This window comes from Aquarana catesbeiana, linkage group LG07 (assembly GCF_042186555.1).
Source record: "Aquarana catesbeiana isolate 2022-GZ linkage group LG07, ASM4218655v1, whole genome shotgun sequence".
Lineage (NCBI taxonomy): Eukaryota > Metazoa > Chordata > Amphibia > Anura > Ranidae > Aquarana > Aquarana catesbeiana.
Genome location: NC_133330.1, coordinates 13,901,143 through 13,917,135, shown reverse-complemented (window position 1 = coordinate 13,917,135; position 15,993 = coordinate 13,901,143). Strand labels below are relative to the sequence as shown.

General features: G+C 41.5%; 1 protein-coding gene across 1 annotated transcript; it reads left to right on the top strand.

Moving 5' to 3' along the window:
- Positions 1 to 202: 202 nt before the first annotated feature.
- CISH (cytokine inducible SH2 containing protein) lies at positions 203 to 8,263 on the top strand. Its single transcript, XM_073591622.1, has 3 exons — positions 203 to 498; positions 2,208 to 2,443; positions 7,285 to 8,263. Exons 1-3 carry the CDS (start codon positions 452 to 454, stop codon positions 7,791 to 7,793), a joined length of 792 nt encoding a protein of 263 aa, XP_073447723.1. The 5' UTR covers positions 203 to 451; the 3' UTR covers positions 7,794 to 8,263.
- Positions 8,264 to 15,993: the final 7,730 nt, after the last annotated feature.

Genomic DNA, 15,993 nt, shown 5'->3' with positions numbered 1-15,993 from the left:
ATAAACAGCAACCGAACGGCGTGGAAAAGCCTGGGGCACATCCTGCAGGCTGGCAGCTGCGATCACCCCTGCGTCTGAGGACAAGCAGGCTGCAACAACTCCTCCCAGGGCTGAGCCCAGCCACCAGACCGCCGCCTCCTCCTGCCCTCTGCCATTGGTGGATTTGCATGGCCCAGCCCAGTTTTTCCTGGAAAGTTCTTGGAAATATATAAGCTTAGTTCTGCTGTTAAGATTGGGGAAGCGTACTGACACACACCCAAAGCTTCTATATATAGGCAGAGCGCGGCGGACGGTCACAGACGGTCGCTGCGCAGCCGAGAGAAAGAACTGTTGTCAGCCCACCATCCCTCGTCACCTCCAGCTAACCTGAAAACCACCATTCCCCGGAGACGACCGTGACTTTCACCAGCTTCTGCGCTTCGCTGCCAAGCCGTCTCCACGAGAGACTTTTATGCCTTTTCGTTCTTCGTGGACGGATATGATTCTTTGTGTGAGAGGGTAAGACGCCCGACCTGATTCCATGTCCAGGGACGAGTGGGGAGCGCGTGATGTAGAGTGGGTGGGGGGGGTTTGCGTGTTTCTTTTCGATACATTGTGTTCATTCGGGATCATGTGAGATCATCGCATTTGTTTCCTTTACTGTATTTGTCGCCTTCGTCTTCAAACTGTCGCGGTGACCCGCCGCGTCTGTGCGGGTCACTCGCCCCATCTGTAGGTCGCCCGTCCCATGATGTCATCTGTAGGTCGCACCGTCTCATGACGTCACCCTCCCTAAAACATCTATTTTCTACCTTCAGTCACCTTCACGTGAGAATGTTACATTGTTGCATTTGCTACATTGGTTTCCTTTTCTGTATTTGTCACCTTTGACGCTAAACTTTCGCAGGGACCTCACACTTTGTGGGTCACTTGCCCCCCCCCCCCCAACTGTACGTCGCCCCGTCTCGTGACGTCACCCTCCCTATATAATGTCTTCTTTCTACCTTCAGTCAATAGAATGTTACATTGTTGCATTTGTTACATCGGTTTCCTTTTCTGTGTTTGTCACTTTTGACGCTAAAGTGTCGCAGTGACCTCACACTTGGTGGGTCAGTCGCCCCCAGCTGTACGTCGCCCCGTCTCATGACGTCACCTTCCCTATAATGTCTTCTTTCTAACTTCACACTATAGAATGGTACATTGTTTTATTTTGGGATCACGTGAGACTGTTACAATTGTTGCATTTGTTACCTTTTCTGCATTCGTTACCTTTTCCGTCTCATGACTTCACCCTCCCTATAATGTCCTCTTTCTACCTTCAGTCAATAGAATGTTACATTGTTGCATTTGTTACATATGTTATCTTTTATGTATTTGTCGCTAAACTGTCGCAGTGACTTCACACTTTGCGGGTCACTCGCCCCCATCTGTACGCCGCCCATCTCATGATGTCACCCTTCCTATAAATGTCTTCTTTCTAACCTCAGTTAATAGAGTGTTACATTGTTGCATTTGTTACAATGGTTTCCTTTTCTGTATTTGTCGCCTTTGTCTGTGGCAGTGACCTCACACTTTGCGGGTCACTCGCCCCCATCTGTACGTCGCCCGTCTCATGACGTCGCCCTCCCTATAACGTCTTCTTTCTACCTTCACTCTATAGAATGTTACATTGTTTTATTTTGGGATCATGTGAGAATGTTACAGTTGCTGCATTTGTTACATTTCTTTCCTTTTCTGTATTTGTTGCCTTTGTTTCTAAACTGTTGCAGTGACCTGCTGCGTCTTTTGCGGGTCACTCGCCCCAATTTGTAGGTCGCCCCCGTCACCTGACCTCACCCTCCCTATAATGTCCTCTTTCTACCTTCAGTCAATAGAATGTTACATTGTTGCATTTGTTACCTTTTCTGTATTTGTCGCTAAACTATCGCAGTGACCTCACACTTTGCGGGTCACTCGCCCCCATCTGTATGTCGCCCCCCTCATGACGTCGCCCTCCCTATAACGTCTTCTTTCCACCTTCACTCTACAGAATGTTACATTGTTTTATTTCGGGGTCACGTGAGAATGTTACAATTGTTGCATTTGTTACGTTTCTTTCCTTTTTCTGTGTTTGTCGCCTTTGTCTGTAAACTGTCGCGGTGACCCGCCCTGTCTCCGGCGGGTCACTCGCCCATCCATACATCGCCCCGTCTAATAACATCCCCCCCTTTTCTTTTCTCTACCTTCAGCCCACAGAGCCTGTTGGCCGATCAAAGGGGCTGTCGACCTTCTTCGTGCCTGGGGGTCCCCGGATTCGCCCCCGACCAAGTCATGCACCCCTTGAACCCGCCGACCTGCCCCGCGCAGCAGCCGCAGCGCACGCCGGAGCTGCCGCCCAGGGCGACCCCGCCGCCTCCCGCACAGAGGGACCCCGAAGAGGACCTGCTGTGCATCGCCAGGACTTTCTGCTACCTGCGGGAATCTGGTAAGTCCCCAGAAATGGGAAGATAAAAAAATAAAATAAAAAAAGGGACGTCTGTTTCTGAAAATGTGTGACGGGGCGGCGTGAATGGGTTAAAAAAAAAAAAAGAAAAAAAAAAAGAAAAAAAATATACAATAAAAAAGACAAAAATACATATATAAAAAAAGAAAAAATATATATAAAAGAAAAAGAAAGCGAGTGAACTGGGTTGGCTGTTTCAGGATATAATTAGCTCCAATAGAAATCATGTATCTGTGCGGGGAATACCGGGAGGAATAATAGGGATTTCTGAGAAAAAGGACACGTGGGACGAGATGTGCCGAGAGCAGCCGTGACGTCTGAAATACCAAGAAAGATTTAATCACTTCCCTGGAAGCCGCTTCCACTCTGCTGCTTTGCAGGCACACCAAACTCCCATAAACTCCGCGAGGGCAATAAAATCCGCCGCCCCAATCGTGTCCGCCAAAAACAACTTTATTTTATATGAGGAATACTAAACAAAAAAAAACAAAAAAAAATGAAAAACTCCAACTTACGGGAATTGTTTTTGAAAAATCTGGTAAAGAGCAAGGGGGCGTCGTCAGACACGACCGACAATGAGCCGCCATCAACCCCCTAAATTTCCCAAATAGAAATCTTTACTTTTACTAGTAAAGGGCCTCATTATATCTGTAATCTGTAGATTATTGGCCAGTATTGATGATTGATCATAGTCATATCAGTTTTTTTGTTATACTTGTTTTATTTGACATAAGTTATATCTGCTATCGTTTGATGCTTTTTATGCCGATTATTGGACAGTATTGACCAGAAGGATAACTCATTGATCACAGATTGGTTTTTGAAACCCCCCCCCCCCCCCAAAAAAAATTAAAAAAATGAAGTCATATCAATTATTTGTTTTGCCTTATATATGCAATCAATATAATGCTTTTTTTATGTAGATTTTTAGACAGTATTGATCTGAAGGTTCACTGATTGATTGATCACAGATTGTTTTTTTCACCCCCCTAACGCCCCCCTCCCAAAAAAAAATAAAGTAAAAAAAAAATATGAAAATGAAGCCATAACAATTATTTGTTTGTTTTACTTGTATTAGTTTACATATGTGATATATACAATCAATATAATGCTTTTTTATGCAGATTTTTAGACAGTATTGATCTGAAGGTTTACTGATTGATTGATCACATATTGTTTTTTTCACCCCCTTAATGCCCCCCCCCCCTAAAAAAAAAAAGTAAAAAAAATGAAGTCATATCAATTATTTGTTTTGCCTTATATATGCAATCAATATAATGGTTTTTAATGCAGATTTTTAGACAGTATTGATCTGAAAGTTCACTGATTGATTGATCACAGATTGTTTTTTTCACCCCCCTAATGCCCCCCCCCCAAAAAAAAAGTAAAAAAAAAATGAGGCCATAACAATTGTTTTACTTGTATTAGTTTACATATGTGATATATACAATCATTATAATGCTTTTTTTATGCAGATTTTTAAACAGTATTGATCTGAAGGATAACTCATTGATGCAAGATTTTTTTTTTTTGGGGGGGGGGGTTGCAAAAACCAATCCGTGATCAATGAGTTATCCTTCAGGTCAATACTGTCTAAAAATCTGCATAAAAAGGCATTATATTGATCGTATATATCACATATGTAAACAAATACAAGTAAAACAAATAATTGATGACTTCATTTTTTTTAACCTTTTTTTTTGGGGGGGGGGGGTTGCAAAAACCAAAGTAAAAAAAAATGAAGTCATATCAATTATTTGTTTTACTTGTATTAGTTTACATATGCGATATATACAATCAATATAATGTTTTTTTATGCAGATTTTTAGACAGTATTGATCTGAAGGTTCACTGATTGATTGATGGACCACAGATTGTTTTTGCAACTATTTTTTACCACTAAAGGGCCTCATTATATCAGCAATCCATATTATATAGATTATTGGACAGTATATTGATCTAAAGGATAACTCATTGATCACATATTTTATTTTTTTTTTGCACCCCCTAAAGCCATATCATTTTTTTGTACTACTTATTTCATTTTACATACGTTTTAGCTGCAGTCATTTAATGCTTTGTATACCGATTATTGGACAGTATTGATCTGAAGGATAACTCATTGATTACAGATTGTTTTTGCACCCCCTGAAGTCATTAGATTTCTTTTGTCATACTTGTTTTATTTTACATACATTATATGTGCTATCATTTGATGCTTGCTATGCTGATTATTGGCCAGTATTGATCTGAAGGATAATTCATTGATCACAGATTGGTTTTTGAACCCCCCTCCCCCCAAAAAAAATTAAGTAAAAAAAAGAAATGAAGTCATAGCAATTATTTGTTTTATCTGTATTAGTTTACGTGCGTTATATATGCAATCAATATAACGCTTTTTTATGCAGATTTTTAGACAGTATTGATCTGAAGGTTCACTGATTGATTGGTTGAACACAGGTTGTTTTTTTGCACCCCACCCCCCAAAAAAAGTTGAAAAAAAATAAGTAATTTCTTAAGATTAATCGATTACACCCCCCCCCAAAAAAAAAAAAATGTCACCACCAAAAGGCCTTATTATATCTATATGTTTTATATTGATTATTGGCTAGTACAGTAGTGATCTGAAGGATAATTGATCATTGACTTTTTTTTTTTTTTTTACAACCCCCCCAAAAAAGTTGAAAAAACTGAAGCCAAATCAGTTTTTTGTTTTACTGAAGGTTCATTGATTGATTAATCACAGATTGCTTTTTGCAACCACCACCCAAAGAAAAGAAATACATTTCACCACCAGAGGGCCTCATAATACCTGCAACCTGTTTTATATAGATTATTGGACAGTATTAATCTCAGAGATGTTTTATTGATCACAGGATTGTTTTCTGCAACCCAGTCCCCCCCCCCCCCATAAAAAAATCTTTAATCTTCACCGCTAAGGGGCCTCATTATATCTGCAACCTGTTATATAGATTATTGGCCTGAAGGATAACTAAGTGATAACTGATTTTTTTTTTTTTGCAACCCCACCCCCCCCAAATAAAAAGGTTAAAGAAAATCCAAAGTCATATTAATTATTTGTTATACTTGTTTTATTTTACATACGTTATATATCTGCGATCAATATAATGCTTTTTATTTTATGCAGAATTTTGGACAGTATTGATCTGAAGGTTCACTGATTAATTGATTAATCACAGATTGTTTTTGCAACCCCCCCCCCCCAATAAAAAAGTTAAAATAAAAAATAATTTATATCAATTACTTGTAATACTTGTTTTATTTTATATACAATCAATACAATGCTTTTTAAGCGGATTATTGGACAGTGTTGATCTGAAGGTTAACTGATTGATCACAGATGTTTTTGCAACCCCCCTACAAAAACAAATTATAGGCTTAGGCCTCATTATATCTATAATCTATTTTATATAGAGCACTGGACAGTATTGATCTGAAGGATAGCTCATTGATCATAAATATTTTTTTTTGTGGGGGGGGGGGGTGGAAAAAACAATATTTACCACTAAAGGACCTCATTATTGTTTATTCAAATGTTTGGACTGTAAAGATCTGAAGGAAGATTCATTCACTAATCACAGATTGGTTTCTGCAACCCCCCCCCCCCCCCAAAAAAAAAGAAAGAAAGGCTGTTCATGGAGATTTTTGGACTATATACTTCCCCTCACAAATAAAATATTTTTTAAAAGAACTGTAATCATCAATTGTTGCTCTCACTGCTTATGGTTCACTTGTTTAATTTTACATAAATTCCTGTAGATTATTGGACTATTGATTTTATGGTTTTTATTTATTTTTTTTTATTTTTTTTTGCACAAAAAAAAAGTAAAAAAAAAATTTTAAAAAAGTTGCATTGTACATAAATTTTATCTGTAATCAATATAATTATTTTAATGAAATTATTGGACTGTATAAATCTGAAGGCTAATTGTGTTTTTTGCACCTTATTTAAGAGACAGAAATTAGTCAGTATTTAGTTATTCTCACTCACTTTAAAGTTCATTTATTTTTATTACATATGTTAGATCTGCCATATATAATGATTTTATGTAGATTATTGGACTGCATTGACCTAAAAAGTAATTGATTTGAGTTTGTTTTTCTTTTTTTCAAAACTAGTCAGATTGATATCAGTCTTCATACTGACATAAAATATCCCCAAATGTCAACGGTCAAACTAGCAACCGCCATCCAGCGATGGCGCATTAACTGTCTGGTTTAACTCTGTGGTGTCTGAATCTGATGTGATGTTAAGAGAGCCTGTTGAAAAGTTGAAAACTTTATTTGGAATGAATAAAGTTCAGAAAAAAAAAAACCTTTACCAATATAAAAAATATATGTTTAGTAATCTGATATAATATAACATTTTACAAAGAAATATAATATGATACAATATAATATAAATAATACAGTATGAAAGTAACATAATATAATATGATACAAAATCATATATATAATACAGTCTGAAAGTAACAATATATTATGATACAATATAATATATATAATACAGTCTGAAAGTAACATAATATAATAGGATACAATATAATATAAATAAAACACAGTATGAAAGTAACAATATAATATAATACAATATAATATATATAATACAGTATGAAAGTAACATATTATGATACAATATAATACAGTATAATATATTTTACAATTTTGAAATCAAATCCAGCATTTTGGGGCTAATGACGGTAAAGCGGGGAACGGCCTGTAAAATAATAACCAGAAAAAAAGGTGATGATGAGTTTTACGCCAATATTTCTAACCGCGTCCATGTTCTGCTCTCCTTCCAGGTTGGTACTGGGGCTCCATCACTGCCACAGAGGCCAAGCAGAAGCTGCAGAAAATGCCGGAAGGATTTTTCCTGGTACGGGACAGCACCCACCCGAGCTACCTCTTCACCCTATCGGTTCGGACTAACCGCGGGCCCACGAACGTTCGGATCGAGTATTCCGACAGCCTTTTCCGACTGGACTCCAACTGGCTCTCCAAGCCCCGAATCCTCTCTTTCCCCGACGTGGTCAGCCTGGTCCAGCACTACGTCTCGTCCTGCAGCTCCGACAGCGCCAAAGAGCCTGCCAGCCAACCGCCACCGCCACCGGAGCCCATTCCCTTAAAGGAGCCAGCGGCCGTCCACCTTAGGCTCCTGCAGCCCTTGCACCGAAGCGGAGAGAGCCCGAGTTTGCAGCACCTGTGCCGGCTTCAGATCAACCGGAGCATGACGCCCGGCGCGGAGGTGACGGAACTGCCGCTGCCACGCAGGATGGCGGAGTACCTACAGAGGTACCCCTTTAAGCTCTGATGGTTTTCAGGGATGGACTTTTTAAAATTTTTTTTTCAACACATACTTCCCACACATGGGCGAAAGTCCGAGACTGTAAATATTCCTAATATTTATTATAAATCCCCGCACCCAATGTTTTTTTCCAGCACTGATAGCTGCCCAAAGATTATCACTCAGCAGTGGACTGCGGCACTCGGCGTTCGCTGATGTAGTCACTATAATAGTGATCGCGGCGAAACGCCAGTTATTACGAACTTTTGGCACCTGCTTCATACTGGCGGTCTGTCTTCGCCGGATCTACGTCACGGGGGAATTGGAGATCTGTAACTGAATCTCGCAGACCGCCATCTTGGGCAGAGACCACTTTCCGGGCCTGTGGCTACCGAAACACTAAAACTCCCGCCGTAGCGGGATAGTTGGGGCAGAGTGGGAACAATATGGTTTCTCTTCCAGTTCTCTGGATGACAATAAATAGGATTTGATATAAATGTTGTTGTCATGTTGTGGTTTTATACTTGGGTTTTGTTTTATGCTGGGGGTTTTATGCTTGGGGTTTATTTTATCCTGGGTGCAGTGCTGGGATTATAATCATCTAGAGGGCGAACATGCAAAATTGCGCTACCCCCCAAGATGTATTTGCATTATGTGTCAGCAAAAATCCACCCCCCTCCTCAAAAAAATTGAGCACCAACCTTACCCTCTAAACATAAATTACCCCTGCTCCCAGTACAAATCCACCCCCCCTGCTGAACCCCCCCAGTACAAATCCACCCCTCCCGCTGAACCCCCCCCCAGTACAAATCCACCCCCCTGCTGAAATCCCCCCCTCCCAGTACAAATCTGTGCCCTCCCATCCCCCAAATACCCCCCCCAATACAACCCCTCCCCAAATTTACCCTCCTAGCACAAATACCCCTCTCAAATTTCCCTCCCAGCATAAATCCCCCCCAATCATCCATTCTAGCACAAATTTACCTCCCCCCACAAAAAACTCCCTTTCTAGCACAAATCCCCTCCCCCTTCTACCATATCACATCTTCTAGCAGAAATCCCCCCTTCTAGCAGCCCCCCTCCACCCACACCTCATGATACCACAGTGCCCAGGGCCCCTGTCCCTCTTGCCCACCCCTTGTCCTGGCCCTGGCTAAGGGTTTATTTTATGCTGGAGGTTTGTTTAATGCTGGGAGTTTTCTACGTTGTGCAGTTGGCTGATTATCCTGGATACGCCTTGATGCCGCACTACAGATGGAAAACTCCACCACTGAACTTTGTAAGTTCTAGATAAAAGATTTTAATGCAACACAAAACCTAAAAAGGGCCAAATCCACCCATTTAATTTATTTCAAGAATTGTTTATATTTTTAATTGCTTCAGATGACTCCAGCTTTGACCTGAGTGGACCAAAAATGTCAGTGGGCATGCTAATTTTGGAAGAGTGCCAATGCATACCATAGCACTGTGTGGCACTGAGGACAAGTAATGCTCTAAAAAAAAAAAAAAATATTCAGAATGTGGCCAGGAATTTTGCTTAAAAAAAGGGTGGGTTTTAATGAAATTGGTAAAATGAAAAACATGAAAACATTAAAAAAATTAGCTTTTTTTAGATAAAATTTGCCAGATCCATGACTGACATTCAGGCATGTAAATCAGACCAGGCAATCAAACCTTGGCATGCTGGTGTTTGTAGTTCCTCAGTGGTGCAAAGCTGTTTTTTTTCAGTTCATTAAGGTGTAAGTAAAGGCAAAACATTTTTTTTTCTACAATCCAATTTATAAACCTATACTAATAAAAGTCCTATCTATTATTTCTATAAAAAAAAAAATCTATTTGATTTATTTAATAAAAAAAGCTTCAGTTAATAGATAAAATATATTTTTGAATACTAATTCTAACAGATTAATTTTACATTAAAACTTTTATTGTTGTAGAGTTAAATTGGGTTGTAGAAAATATATTTTGTATCAATAAGCTTTTTGAATTATTATTGTATCATTTTTTAAATTTTTTTACTATTTTATAATTGTGTATATATATACTCACCTGTGAAAATCTTTCCAATATTGTTGTAGAACCAGACACCAATTTTGATTATATTTATTATGTTAAATATTCATAGCCCTGAAGAAGGAGAGAGACTTGCAACCCCCCGAAACACGTTGGCTTTCTCTGCTGATTTTGAATAAAAAAATTCTATTCAGTGGAGCGGCACTTTTCTCGCCAGGTTTTTTTTTCCCGAGCGGAGTAAAATTCTCTTAATCACCATGAACTATTTTTATTTCTTATGCTGCTAGCATTAGTAAATAGATAGGAAAGTAGATTATAGTTACTAGTTTTGAACTTTTTTTTTGTTTTTTATTTTTTTACATTTCTTCAGTATCTCCCTGGTTTTTGGCTTAGACCAAAATGATGTCATACACCCCAGGAATCTCCATAGGAGGAGGGGATTTCTCAGCTAAGCACGCCCTCCTGCCTGCATGCCTGAGTTACAGGCAGATGGATTCCAGGAAGTAAATGCTATGTGAATCATCTGCCTTTACTCAAGATGGTGATGGCTAGGAATGCTAGGGGGGTGTTTTTCAAAGTGATTTCTCAGCAAAGTAAAGCATGGAGACATGGATGGATGGGGGAGTTTGCTTTAAATATTAAACATGTTTAAAAAATATTAAAAAAAAAACTCCGCCATGGCCAGTCCCAAGCCTGTGCTTCGAAAGGAGGAGGGTTTGAGTGCTGGGGGGCAGCAAACCAGCCCTGTGAAATTTTTTAAAGAATTATTACAAAAATGTTTTTTTTTTAAAGTGATTTCTAAGCAAAATAAAGCATGGAGACATGGATGGACAGGGGAGTTTGTTTTGAATATTTAAACATGCTTAAAAAATACTTTTAAAAAACTCCGCCATGGCCGGTCCCAAGCCCGTGCTTCGAAAGGAGGAGGGTTGAGTGCTGGGAGGGGGGGCAGAAAACCAGCCCTGTGAAAATAATAAAAAAAAGTATTAAAAATGTTTTTTTAAAAAGTGATTTCTACGCAAAATAAAGCATGGAGAAACGGATGGATGGGGGAGTTTGCTTTGAATATAAACCGGTTCCCGATTGGCGCACGCCGATGTACGTCGGCAGAATGGCACGGCTGGGCAAATGGACTTACTGGTACGTCCATTTGAATTCCCCACCGTGCCATTGCGTGCGCGCCGGCCGGGAGCTCCATGAGTCGGGTCTCGGGTCCCGCGGACTCGATCGCCGCGGGGATACCCGCGATCGCCTCATGGAGAGGACGAACGGGGAGATGCTGATGTAAACAGCATCTCCCCGTTCTGCCTAGTGACAAGTGTCACTGATCCCTGCTCCCTGTCATCGGGAGCAGTGATCAGAGTAATGACACTGCTAGCCCATCCCCCCTACAGTTAGAAACACTCCCCTAGGACACACGTAACCCCTCCCTGCCCCCTAGTGGTTAACCCCTTTACTGCCAGTGTCATTTACACAGTAATCAGTGCATTTTTAATCACACTGATCGCTGTATAAATGACAATGGTCCCAAAAATGTGTTAAAAATGTCCGACATTTCCGCCATAACGTCGCAGTCACAATAAAAATCGCTAATCGCCGCCATTACTAGTAAAAAAAAAAAATTATTAATAAAAATGCCATAAAACTATCCCCTATTTAGTAAACGCTATAACTTTTGCGCAAACCAATCAATAAACGCTTATTGCGATTTTTTTTTTACCAAAAATATGTAGAAAAATACGATCGGCCTAAACTGAGGAAAAAAAATGTTTTTTTATATATTTTTGGGGGATATTTATTATAGCAAAATGTAAAAAATAATGCTTTTTTTTTCAAAATTGACGCTCTTATTTTGTTTATAGCGCAAAAAATAAAAATCGCAGAGGCGATCAAATACCACCAAAAGAAAGCTCTATTTGTTGGAAAAAAAGGACGTCAATTTTGTTTGGGCGTCACGTCGCACAACCACTCAATTGTCAGTTAAAGCGACGCAGTGCCCAAAAACGCTCTGGTCAGGAAGGGAGTAAAATCTTCCGGGGCTGAAGCGGTTAAACAAATTAAATTTTTTTTTTAAAACTCTGCCATGGCCAGTCCCATGCCCGTGCTTCAAAAGGAGGAGGGTTCAGTCCTGGGGGCAGCAAACCAGACCTGTGAAAATTAAAAAAATATTAAAAATGTTTTTTTATTTAAAAAAAGTGATTTTTAAGCAAAGTAAAGCATGGAGACATGGATGGATGGATACTTTTTAAAAACTCCGCCATGGCCGGTCCCAAGCCTGTGCTTTGAAAGGGTTGAGTGCTGGGGGGGCAGAAAACCAGCCCTATGAAAATAATAAAAAAATATTAAATTTTTTTTTTTTTTAAAGTGATTTCTACGCAAAATAAAGCATGGAGAAAGGGCTGGATGGGGAAGTTTGCTTTAAATATTAAACAAATTAAAAAAATATTTTTTTTAAAACTCCGCCATGGCCGGTCTCATGCGCGTGCTTCGAAAGGAGGAGGGTTCAGTGCTGGGGGCAGCAAACCAGACTTGTGAAAATTGAAAAAAAATATTAGAAATGTTTTTTTATTTAAAAAAGTGATTTCTAAGCAAAGTGAAGCAAGGAGACATGGATGGATGGATGGGGGAGGTTGAAGTTACTTTAAATATTAAACATGCTTAAAAAATATCTTTTAAAAACTCCGCCATAGCCGGTCCCAAGCCCGTGCTTAGAAAGCTGGAGGGTTAAGTGCTGAGGGGGGGGGCAGCAATCCTGCCCTGTGAAAAAAATATTCTTAAAAATGTTTTTTTAAACAGTGATTTCTATGCAGAATAAAGCATGGAGGCATGGATGGATGGCGGAATTTGTTTTGAATTAAATAGCGTTTTCAGATTGCAGTGCTCAGATTTCAGCATTTAGTTCTGCTTTAAATGGTCAAATTATAGTAATAGAATCATTTCACAATTTTATTTTTTTTTCTTCTCTTTCTCTTCTATATTTTAAACCTAATAAAACTTTATTGGGGAAAAAAAGAAACAATGCACATTGGGGAAAATTTCTGCACATTTTACTGCTGAGAAAACCGATACGTTGGAGATAATACTGGCCAATCCACATTTCCCAGGATGCTCTGCAAAATTTACATTGTAGGAAGGCAGTAGAGGAAATCTGTACAGGAATGTGTGATGGGGATTATTTCCCCGCTCAGAAGTAACATATTAAGCATGAAACCTTCCCACCAGAGCTTTATCCATTTGCCGTTCCCTGCCTGCCTATGATTGACCGCGTGCACCCTTTACTTTTCCTGAAGTTTAAAGCGGATGTATATCGCTGGATGTTTTCTTTTTTCCCCCTTGCAAGGTAAAGCCATAATGTGCTAGTATGCATTACATACTAGCACATTGTGGGAAACTTACCTTATAAACAAAGCTGTTCCAGCGCCGCAACGTCAGCACTGCAGGGGCTCCCATCTTCGCCCGTCTTGCTTCCGGGTTCACGGAGTCCAGCTCTGTCACGGCACAGGGATCGGAAAGAAACGGCACGGGTGGCCGTTCCTTCAGAGAGCGCATGCGCCGGTGATGTCACCGGCTGCGTGCAATGTAAATATCTCCTAAATGGTACACCTTTAGGAGATATTTACACTACCTATAGGCAGTGGTGACCTCCCAACTTTTTGAGATGGGAATGAGGGGCACTTGTTAGCAAACGTATGTAGGGCATAGGACACACCCCCCTTCCACGCCCCCTTAAAGGAGAATAAAAAAAAAAGATTAGTTTAACCCACACGTGCTTTTTTTTTTTTTTTTTACTACTTCTATTCCGTTATTGGCTTTTGGAATTTACAAATGCAGCAATTTAGAAATTGGATGAAAGGTTTAGCACCGAGAAACACTCTTTAAAGGATAAAAAGTGCATATTATATACAAATATATATATCAGTCGAAAATGAGGGACAAATGAGGGGTAAATAGGGACAGAGGGACTTTGTTCCAAATCGGGGACAGTCCCTCGAAATCAGCGACAGTTGGGAGCTATGGCGCCCTCTCTATCCATGCCACTCCCTATATGAATAGATGGAGCTCATGCTTTGGATGAATCTATCCACGGCCACCCCCTATTCATGCGTCCGGCCCCTTTCAGGAGCGGGGGGTGTTTTTTTTTTAAAGCACCTGATTAGAGCCATAGGCTCTCATAGGCTTGGGCTAGGCTAGGCTAGGGTGGGCAGACCATTGCGCCAGGAGCCCACCCAGGTGTTACAACAGCGAATGAATACTCGCTATTGAAACGCGGATGCTCAATCCGGCTAATCAGAAGCAGGTCTGAGACCCATTTCCCCATTGGCCAAAAAGAGAATCCCAATTGGTGGCCGAGGAGGAGGGAGAAAAAGGAAGCCGCCGCGATGACCGTGGAGAGCAGGGGAAGGGAAAGCCACCGCCGAGCAAGGGAAGCCGCCGGTGAAGCCCGGGAGAAGCGCTGCCCACCATAGATGGGGTAAGTGCTCTAGGGGGGGAGGTGGGGGTGGTACTGTTTGCCTCCCCCCCAAAAAAAATTATCACCGGCTGCCACTACCTAGGAGGTAACCCTTATTATAGGCTTACCAATAGGCAGAAGTCAGTAAAGGAAGTTTACTTTCTCTTTAATCTGGTTATATTTTGACAACCCTGATTCCCCCTCCCCCTCATCAATAAAACCTGTTTCCATTTCATGCCTTTTTTTAGACCATCACTGGGTCTCTGTGCTTCTCTATGCAATGCAGGCAGATCATGGCTGGTGGGAGGGGCCGACAGGGGGCTGTACATAGCTACCTAAAACCATCACAGCACCCGGCCTCAATACTCCTCTCAGGAGCCCTCAGCCCTGATGCAAGCAGTGGGAGGAGTTATGCAAATATCAAAATGCTTGATGGGGAAGTGGGCGTTCCTAGACAGGCTGTATTTGCATAGGTAATGCCCACATTTAATGTTGAGCCTTTGTTTGAAAGAACTGAATTCTCGTGGTTGAAAGGGGGCGGGTGCAGGGATAGGGTCCTCCAGTCAGGAAAAAGGGGCGGGGCTGACTTGCTGCAGCTTCTAATGCACATGGTGAGAAGCTCACAGTGTGCAGTGAAATCAGAGGAAGTCCAAGAGAGGAGCCGGTACAAAGACTGCAGGGACGTAATAGGCACATACATTGACCAGCATGCTGGTCAATCACTCCAGGTGTTCTTTTTACTGGAAAAAGTTCTTCCGATGGGATCGCGGTGCGTTCGTAGCCATTGAACCAACGCGCTCAGCACATCCGGCTATCAGAATCAGAATACTTTATTAATCCCAAAAAGAAAAATCACTATAGAGTTGTAGGTGGAAATTTAATTCTATTTTGCTACAGCTGATTACTCAGCAACGGCGGCGTGAATGTGAATCATGATCTTTATATTGTTGCAAAGTGTTACATAAAGTGACAATCTGTCATGGCGGGTGACACATCCTCATCTGTGTCATCCCCGTCCATTGTGTGACGCCGCACTCTTCTCCTCTCTGGCAGGTAAGTCTGGAATATTCCACCGCTGTGCCTGCCAAATCCTCCGCCGGTGAATGTTCACCCCCCCCCCCCCCCCCCGAGCTCTCCTACAGTGTACAGACACAGAAATATTCCCCCTCCCCAGCTGAATGCACTACCAGGAATTTCTCCACTGCGCCTTTCTCAGAAAGTGTGAGGAGGAAGAGGTGGGTGTGAGTGACGGCGCTGCAGCTGCTCTCCTACAGGCTGCTGGTTGTACCGGCTTTGTTAAAGCGTGACTCCACCCACAACTGACATTTCAGTGTTTGCTGCATGATGAACCCGCTGACATCCTTCTATTTTCCAGGAACTCTATTGGTGAGAGCCCTGTGCTGAGTTCCTGGGTCTGTACACCCGCTGTGCCCATTATGAGGGGTTCTCACCATCCCTGTGCTGAGTTCCCAGGTCTGTACACCCGCTGTGCCCATTATGAGGGGTTCTCACCATCCCTGTGCTGAGTTCCCAGGTCTGTACACCCGCTGTGCCCATTATGAGGGGATCCCACCATCCCTGTGCTGAGTTCCCAGGTCTGTACACCCGCTGTGCCCATTATGAGGGGTTCTCACCATCCCTGTGCTGAGTTCCCAGGTCTGTACACCCGCTGTGCCCATTATGAGGGGTTCCCACCATCCCTGTGCTGAGTTCCTGGGTCTGTACACCCGCTGTGCCCATTATGAGGGGTTCTCACCATCTCTG